The sequence below is a fragment of the Amphibalanus amphitrite genome, unplaced genomic scaffold, assembly GCF_019059575.1.
Source record: "Amphibalanus amphitrite isolate SeventyFive unplaced genomic scaffold, NRLGWU_Aamphi_draft 000066F_arrow, whole genome shotgun sequence".
Taxonomy (NCBI): Eukaryota; Metazoa; Arthropoda; class Thecostraca; order Balanomorpha; family Balanidae; genus Amphibalanus; species Amphibalanus amphitrite.
The window spans coordinates 923406-932617 of record NW_024881562.1 but is presented as its reverse complement, the minus strand read 5'-3'; the positions used below and the strand labels follow the sequence as shown (position 1 = coordinate 932617).

Sequence of the window (9212 nt, the reverse complement as noted above, 5' to 3'; positions counted from 1 at the left end):
GGAGTCGCAGGCGACGTTCTGCGGACAGAAAGGGTTGGGCATAAGCTGGTCGGCAGGACACTCTTGAGCCGAGCCTTTGATGTAATTACAGATGATCCAGAAGCATGCACAAAAATTCATGACACACTATTCTCATTTATGTATTTGCTACATATGATATGATATACCAGCTCATGATCAGTGACGCATTCTGGGCAATATGTTCTAAAGTGAAGTAACTGAAGTTGCAGCTTAAAAGCTTAAAAAAAAAACAGCTTAAAAAAACACACACACACATTCGATAGCTTATGAGAATAACATGCCTTGTGTGCTTAATGCAGGAAAATATTTTTTTCACTTTTTTAGAAACAGCAAAAGAGTTGTCAACAAGCCATGTCAACTATCTAAACAATTTTTATGGAAACTGCTCTAGCTAGCTTAAAGTTCCACAACGTTTCCGGAGCACCGTACCCAAACTCAGTTCATGTTACAAGAAAAAACAGTAATAATGCCTCCTAATTTTGAATGAAATATAGGTATGAGTAATTTGATTTGGAAAGCAACAAATTTCCGCACATCATTTTAGCAAAATTACTATTTTCTTCAGCCATCAGGTTACACAAAACTATAGTAAACTTTATGATCTAGTTTACACAAAACCAAAGCCCCGATTTTAACAAATGTAGATAAAATTTAAACAATTTTAAAAAATGTATCGTGGAGAAAATGAAAAGTGTAGATTTGTAAAGCCGGGATATTTCAATTTCACGGATTAGGCACTTAAAGAAATATCTTCACCTTTCTTTGAGCCACCAGCCTTCACCCAAGTTTTACACGAATGTAGTGAAGCAGACAATGTGGCAACTCAAAATTGTGATGGTTTGAGATAATTATGACGGTAAAAGAAAAAGCAACACAAGGTTCCTTACCCTCGTTTTTTTTTCACATGGGTTCAGATGAGGCTTCAACTGTTGCCGACCTGAGGAGCTATAGGGACTTGAGCTTTCCAAAACTCAATTTCTAAGGGCACTGAGCAGTGTTTGGCTTTCACACGAATGCGATAGTAAGTTATATGAAGTTGACAAAGCAAGCAAAGCAAAGCATGATGCCCCGCGCGTCCGCCCGCGACCAGGCCCATGTCGTCCCCTATCTCCGCGTGTGTCCACTAACACGAATGACGTCACGCATGTGGGCGGAGCTATGGGCGGAGCCTAACGCACGCGGCAGTCCAAGCCGCCATATTTGAATTTATATTTTTATAGAATCTTGCCGATATTTTGGGTGAAGTCAATTTATATGGATAGCTTGGTGACAGTTTAGCTATACGAATAATAATTTATTATGGATGTGCGTATATTCAGCTTGGAATTGCAATTAAAGTTCCGCACCGCATAGATTCGAACTCGGGACCTTTGGAATACTGCGCGGGCACGCTAACCACTACACTACCGCGACCGCGCGGCGGCCGGCGGCAGGGAGGCTGCGGAGACATGGGGGGACATTTTACGCTTTTGTGAAAAAAGCAAAAGATTTAGCGAAAAACACGTAATAGATAACTTGCAGAAAATTGTCTGCTCTTTCAGATAAGATACTTAGGTTTGATATATCTTGTGCAAACTTCATTCTACAGTGCTTCGAAAATCGCTCATTTACATGGGGATTGAACGGGGCTTCGAGACTTGACTCCAAATGACGTTACGAGCTGACGTCACGAAAAGGTAGAATCGCCGGACGACCCTACCTGGTATATAGGGCCTTGCCCGCGACCACGCCCCGCGTCCGACTCCCGGCCGCCGCGTGACCCGAGGCGCCCGGCGGTCACGTGACCTACCGGCCGGGACTGCAAACGGCCCTCACCACCATTCTTGTATGACGTCATATCCTACTGAGGTGCTGATTGGTCGGAATTAGATACCTGAAGGTAATTATCTGCCGTAGTTATTTTTGTTTCATTGTTTTGCGTGTTTTCTTATATGAAATGTAATTAAAAAATTTGTCATATTTTAATCACCATTAAAACATAACTGAATAGGTATAAAAGAGAACTCGATATATACTTTCCTTGTTTTTAAGAATTCCGGAATTAGATACCCGAGGGAGCAAAGAGGGAGCAAGTTGCCACGCTGATTTAATACCTCATAGTCGAAAGGTGGGCTACTAGAACCAAAAATTGCTGTGTTTGTAAATAAATAAGTGATTTGAGGGCAAAAAATGCCCGGATTTAAACTTCTAAAATTATTTTGAACATAAAATATTTCAGTTTGAGAGAAGTTAAGGCCTCTAAGGGTAGGTACTTTTTAGGTATCAAATAAGTTCCTCTGCGAAAGTTCCGTCGTGAAAACGGCCAATATTAGTTGATCATTTCTTTTGTTTTGTAAGATTACCAAGTATGAAGGGCTGGTCTTATCATGTTTGCATTAATTGGACTTCAACCGTGAGAAGGTCGGCCACCGGAGGGTCGGGGTAAGTTGAAACATGGCCGCCAAAGGATGCTTATTGGCGCACATCCCTTCACCTGGGCCTGAATTTCGTGCACGAACACCGACCCCGGTCAGTTCGGCAACGCTTAGTGCCCTTGGCGTTAGAGCAAAGATAAATGTGCATGATATGAGATAGAGCCATGTTTGACTAGTCTTCTCTGGCGCGTGTGAAGACCAATAAGGATTTATGCGTTATTGCTCTTGTCTGCAAATAAAAAGAAAACGCATGTTTATTAGAAGGGAGACTTATGATCGTCTACGATAAGACGGTTAAACAGCGTTATAATTACGAAGGAACCACGAAATAGAAGTGTAACATGCTACCCCACATCGTAGCATCTTTTCGGACATTTTCTTGCTGCCGACACGATATTTCCCACTAGCTCGACCTGGAATCCTTTGCTCCTGCCGTTTGATGCATGTGTCGGTTCTGGTTTCGATTAAATTGCTTGCTCGCTGAACCCAGCTACAAAAAGAGATGCGGTTCTAGTTTTATTTAGTCAGCGCATTTTACAGTGGCTATTTACAATATTTATCAACGTCAAACACAATCTGACTAGTTAACACAAAACAATGTGCATCATCTATCAAACGAATAGTTCAATGTTCGCGAATATGGCAGCGCTCGGCCGGTGGCCGGGCCGGATTTCGATACCACCCCATACAGTGACCGAAGGGGGCCAGATTTCGATACCACCCCACATTGTGATCGGAGTGGGCCAGATTTCGGTACCCCCCACGGCCAACACTGATAGAAGAGGGGCTGGATTTCGACACCACCCCGCACAGTGACCGGAGCGCCCGCCGGCGCACCGTCAGAAGGCTGGCCTCGAAATACCTGTAACGGCGTGACGCTCCGCGATCACTGGCGGTTATGTACGGCTGGGACCCTGAACGACACTGGCCCATCCCCAACGACCGCCACACCGGCTCACATTATCCGAGAGGGTACAAAGAAGAGACGCTGCTCGAACATCGGCGACACTTTGTCCGTGAGATATCTCACATATAAAGACTGATTAGCAATAACAAAACTCGACATACTACGGCATCGTATACACCAAATACCTGGCTGGAACGACGAAAGTCAACCCCTAAAGTAGACACAGATAATTGTAAGGACGACACATGGCCAGTTTCTAAAGTACAACAGGAATTTTGCTGTGAGGCTACCCAATAGAATGTTTCTAGTACCGAACAAAGCTGAATAAGACTTACAAATAATTACAGTGTTTCTCTATGCGCAGGAATACTTATGAACACCTTTCGTCCCATCAGTTTGTGTCCTTTTAGCTTCTGACCTCAACCCGCATTCGTTCCATTATCCGACAAGCACGCTCCGTAGTAAGCAATGCTACTGCTAAAGAAGCGTCCGGCACCGGGCGGCGGGGTGTTTCTCCGCGCCTGCAGAGCGGATCCCCTTCAGAGCTTACCGAACAATGGCAGGTACACCCAACAATCAATACAATCATAATCGGAAAGAAAGACAACTCCACCCCAGAGCTGTGCCGATCAGCTCGCACTGAGCAGGGCGCCGACCAATTATCAAAGTCGAGCGCACGCGCACACGATAAATACCCTAGCTATTGCTACGACAGAACGCCAGGGCGCCTTCCCCACACCTCCACTAGAGACCTACACCTGTAATACCCTCATCCGACCCGTCCGCACATGACAGCATACCAACAAACGCAGACGCCTCCGCCTGACGACAAATAAAACAGCCCCGAGAGCCCGCCCCGCGGTGGCGGCGGCCGTCTGCCAAGCGGTCTGACAGACCCCGCCCGGGAGCCCAGAGCGGCACGTGGCATGGCCAGCTGATGGCATGTCCAGGCGCCGCCCGGCAGCCGATGGCCATCAGCTAGTGGGACGTGTAGTTGGCTGACCTCAGCTGATGAGATTCCCTGCGCTGGTGTGATGGACGTCTCTGCGCTGGCTGAATCCTCACCGTCAGTAGCCGGAGAAGACGCCTGCTTCGCCCGAGTTTGACGGCCGAATCACATCTCCAGATACGGCGGCCGGTTCAGCCGCGGCGCGCCGAGTACGTCTCAGTGCGCCGGGTCCGTCTTAGCGCACCACGTCCGTCGCGGCGACACTAGAGACGCGGGGCGGGTCAGTACTTGTGGCAGTCCTGGTAGAAGCTTTTGTAGGGCGAACTGGGCCGGAATCCGAGCTGACATGAGCTCGGGCTGGGCTGGGACACCTGACACGAGGTCATGGACCCGGGGATCAGCCGGTGGCTCTCGAACATCTCCCGCACAGAGGGGAAGGGCTCGGTGGTGACGGCGGCTGGCGGCGGCGGCGGCGGCGGCGGCGGCTCGCTCTGGTACCAGCCGGCCCGGCCGCCGTACTGCACCATGTTCTGTGCCGAGGCGGCCATGCAGGCCATCTCGTCCGAGTACTGGGGCGTGTAGCCCAGCTCGGACGGGTAGAGGCCGCGCGGCGCCGGCGTGTACGCAGCCACAGAGTCCAGCTGCGCCGGGGATGACCGGGACGTCATCAGAGAGTCGACGCTGAAGGCGCTGTTGGCCGAGCAGGCCGGTGGCTCCAGCGGTGTCGGCGCCGGCGGCGGACAGTCCATGTTGGTGTAGATGGGCGGCTCGGCCGTGGCCGGCGGCGGAGGCGGCGGCGGTGGCGGCTCCGACGGCTCGGCCGCCGCGCCCGTCGCCAGCACGGGCAGCTCGATGGGCTCCGTTTTCGGTTTGAGCGGCGGTGGCTCGACGGGGGACGGCGCGCCGGAGCCGGTGGCCGCTCCGTCCGCGCCGGTCTCGGGAATCTCTTCCTTGACCTTCGCCTCACCGGGCCGGGGCTCCTTCTTGTCGGCGTTGGCCGCCGCGCCGTCGCGGTTCTTCTTGAAGCGCCGCCGGCGCCGCAGGTAGCTGCCGTTGTCGAACATGTTGTACGAGTCGGGGTCGAGCGCCCAGTAGCAGCCCTTGCCGGGCTTCTTGTCGTCCCTGGGCAGCTTGAGAAAGCACTCGTTGAGACTGAGATTGTGCCGAATCGAGTTCTGCCACCCCTGTTTGTTCTCACGGTAATAGGGGAACTTCTCCATGATGAACTGGTAGATGCCACTTAACGTGATTTTCTTCTCTGGCGTGCTCTGGATGGCCATGGTGATGAGCGCGATGTACGAGTAGGGTGGCTTCACCATGTCCTTGACAGGCATCTGGTGCGAGCTGTAGGACGTGCCGTAGGGGCTGTAGCGCGCCGCCACCGAGTACTGGTCGTAGCCGCCGTAGCCGGCCGAGCTCATGGGCGTCATGGGCGACATGGCGGCCATGGGCTGCAGCGCGTTCGGGTAGGTGCCCGAGTGCCGGTAGTAGGCGTTCTGGTCGGCGCCGAACAGCGTGTGCATTGTGCCGGCCGACGGCGGCGCCCGACCGCCCGAGGGAAACGTCGTGAAACACTTGGAAACTCTGCCGGCCACCGGTCACCGCCGACACCAACACCAGCACCAGCGCCGAGCTCGGTCACCGACGGCAAACACTGCGGCACATTTATTCAATAAACAGTAAAATATTTATCGATGGTCCGAGAGTTTAGATTGGGCTTCTTCAACTCGTATTATGGCCGTTCGCGAGCCGGTTTACAGTAATATCACTGTGAAAACACGGAGCCTGTTTCTTTACCGCGCGCCGCGCACAATACTGACGGCAAGGCGAAATGAATTGAAAACAAGACCCTGGCTAAACCAACATTCGCCGCTCGCCGCGAGAGGGCCAGCCCGTCTGAGCGAGTCGCAGCGCTCCATGCTGTGACGTCACGTCAGGCTGCGCGGTGATTGGCGAAGGCGGCGGGTCCGACGGCGAGGCCCCGCCCATCCACCGTCGGCCAATGGGACGGCTAGGAGGTGTCACCGTTCACAGGGGTGGCCCGTAGCGGGCTGTCCTCGGCCGTCATCGATCAGTGGCCGCCGGCGATGCGGCCCAACGCCGGCTATTGTCCGAGCCCCAACTAAAGGGATTACCGACAGGGATGCTCCACCGTCGGCCAGCCTGTCTAAACAGACCACACCGCCCGTCGACATTCGCACATTTACATCTGAATGATGGCGGACGAGATCGGCATAAGGAGCCCGCCTCTCAGGGGTGGATCAGTTTATCGGTAGGACCGGCCCGCCGACTCACCCGATCCACCGGAACCAGCCATTTATATTGGGGAGGGAGCCCGAACGGTAGCTGGAGCGGGGTGCAATGGATCGAAATGAGAAGCAACATGTGCTGCTTCGGATCCATTTCATGTATCGGTGCCATTCTCAGGAAAATCTGCTTGAGAAGAGTTCAGACTATCTCGAGAAAAAAAATACGTAGGTCGCAGATATGGTTTCCCTTCCCTCGACCGGCGAAAACCCTCGCGCAGCAGCCCTTTCCCTGCTCTCTGCTGCAGGAACTAGCAGTAGGTATCCGTAGGTCAGGACAGAAGCCACGCCGTCATGTTAGCTAAAGACTCGTTGGGTGTCCGTAAGTGTTACTCAAAGAATAAAGAGAGAAGAGAAGGGTCCTGCAAAAGCAGGGACGCACAGGTTTCAGGAACGTTTCTCCTCGGCTCTTGGCCCCGCCTCTGCTGACCCGTCGGATCTAGCTTGTGTAGGCCGATCTTCAGCTCCAGGCTCCTACTGACTGATTCCCGCCTCCACTGACCCATCTGACCTAACTCGTGTCGCCCGGTCCACCCCATGAATGCCGTAAAGCCGTTCGTCCACTTGTTTGCTTGCCGGTCTCACATATACACAAAAGCCTGATGATTTACAAACTGCATGCCTGCTGTAGTTGTTGCACATTTTCGCTCTGCCGAAAAAAAAACGTTGTTGCGGACGGCTGACCGATGATTTCATCTGTGCTAATCGGCACCTCATTCACCTATGATTTCGAAAAGTCTGGGGTGCTCCGATGGCTCCTCTAAAGTTTCTGAATCCCGCCAGGTGCGATATGTACAATCTTATTTTTTCACCAGCCTCGGGGTCAGATGGAGACGTCTTCTTATCTGGCCTAGATGGTGTGCTGACTCAACTGTGTTGTCATGCCACCCGAATTTAGTTCCGGAGCTGCATGCAAATTTCCAGTAACTTTTCTGAACAACAAAAACATTTGCGTAAGTGTGCATCACGTTGGCAACAAGCATCCTACTCCCTCTAGCACCACTATTGAATGCGATTTGTTTGGCGTAAATAGCAATAGAAACTGGACGATCATTGTTATGAAATTTTGGCATACCTTTTGGGTTCAGCATAGCTGGATGAAATACATTATAGTTATGGATTCGACACACATCAATTGCCATGAAGAAAAGACGCCATAAGGTAGCAATTTTCAAGACGGTTATGTCGCACACATTTGGCTCACATTTGGTACGATTTGGTCAACTAAGGTTCATAGTTGATTCTTACTATTTTTCAGCTTAGTTTGCACTAATAATTATAACATTGAAATGATAAATTGGAAATATGTCCAATGAATTTTTTGCATTATTTGTGAGATTGAGATTTCGTCAGCTTTGGTCAACTTTGGTGCCTTTGCTAGCTAAACTGTCGTGAAGACGGTTGATAACTCGAGCTGGCAATGCGTGTAGTTCCATGGAATGATACTCAAGCCAGCTATGAAGGCGGTAATGGCTGGTTCAGCACAGACGAAATATGTGAGACAATTACGTCATGTGTATTTTGAAAGTGTAAAAGATATTGATTAATTTATTAATGTATTAGTATCTCGGTATTGTCACTGACGAAGGCACCTTGAGGCCGAAACGTCTGGCTATTTAGAATATTTGCTTTTGTGTTGTCATCGAAAGTGAATAAATATCACAATGTCTGACACGATACATACATCTTCCTATGAAGTTGTGTGCAATGTTAAAAATATGTCTGCTGTAGTTTCATTTCATTGAGATTGTTGCAATGACCTAAAAATGCAGTTTTGCAGTTTAATATATTCCTGCCCGGGGCCGGGATGATTCAATAAATGTCACAGAGGTTTGTTAGCGAAAACTCCGAGGGCCGATAGGCCCGAGGTGCTTTTCGCTAAAAAAGCAAGGTGACATTTATTGAATTCCCGGCCTTAGGGCTGGAAGGTGTTTCCCATACCTGCCAAAAAGCTCACAACTATAATTGATAGTGACGTCAGCAGCCGTGTGGTTCAACGCGTTTAACCACATCCCGCCTTGAACCACACGGCTGGCAATATTAAAGCACTGCATTAAACTTTGAAAAGTGTGGTACAGTGCACGTGCCATTAAAATGCCTGGATGTCTCGGTTTAATCATGCAATGTAGCAGGTATGGGAATATATATTCCCGACCGGGGCTGGGAAAATGCGTTTTATTCACCGAGGTTTTTGTGCGGAGGACCGAGTGCCGGTAGGCACGAGGTCCGTAGCCAAAAACCGAGGTGAATAAAACTGCATTTTCACAGCCCAAGGTTGGGAAGAGATTTACCACATGCCGTACCGGCGCAACAGTTAATATCATATTCATTTGATATTTTACACTTTAATCTTAATATTGTGTTAATATCATATTGATACTATGCTCATATTTATAGTCACCGTGATTATTTGTTTGTGTTTTTCATTATTAGGCTGCGTTGAGTATGAAAGATGAAATTCCTACTTCCCCCTTATTTAGGGTTTGAAAAAGCTGAGGATGAAGATGGTGAAACGCCAGAAGTTAGAATAAAGATATGGAGTCCAGCAGGAGTGAGGAAACCGTGAGGAAAATTAAAAAATTGGGTGAAACGCTGAATCAAACGCGTCTTGGATC

General features: G+C 49.9%; 1 protein-coding gene across 1 annotated transcript; it reads right to left on the bottom strand.

The window, feature by feature from the left end:
- Positions 1 to 2938: 2938 nt before the first annotated feature.
- Positions 2939 to 6142, bottom strand: LOC122378870 (forkhead box protein C2-like). Its single transcript, XM_043360492.1, has one exon. The coding sequence runs from the start codon at positions 5812 to 5814 to the stop codon at positions 4573 to 4575; it is 1242 nt and encodes a 413-aa protein (XP_043216427.1). The 5' UTR covers positions 5815 to 6142; the 3' UTR covers positions 2939 to 4572.
- Positions 6143 to 9212: the final 3070 nt, after the last annotated feature.

What these genes read in the sequence shown, in the direction of transcription:
- LOC122378870 (XM_043360492.1), bottom strand. Translation starts at nt 5,814, where the DNA reads ATGCACACGCTGTTCGGCGCCGACCAGAACGCCTACTACCGGCACTCG.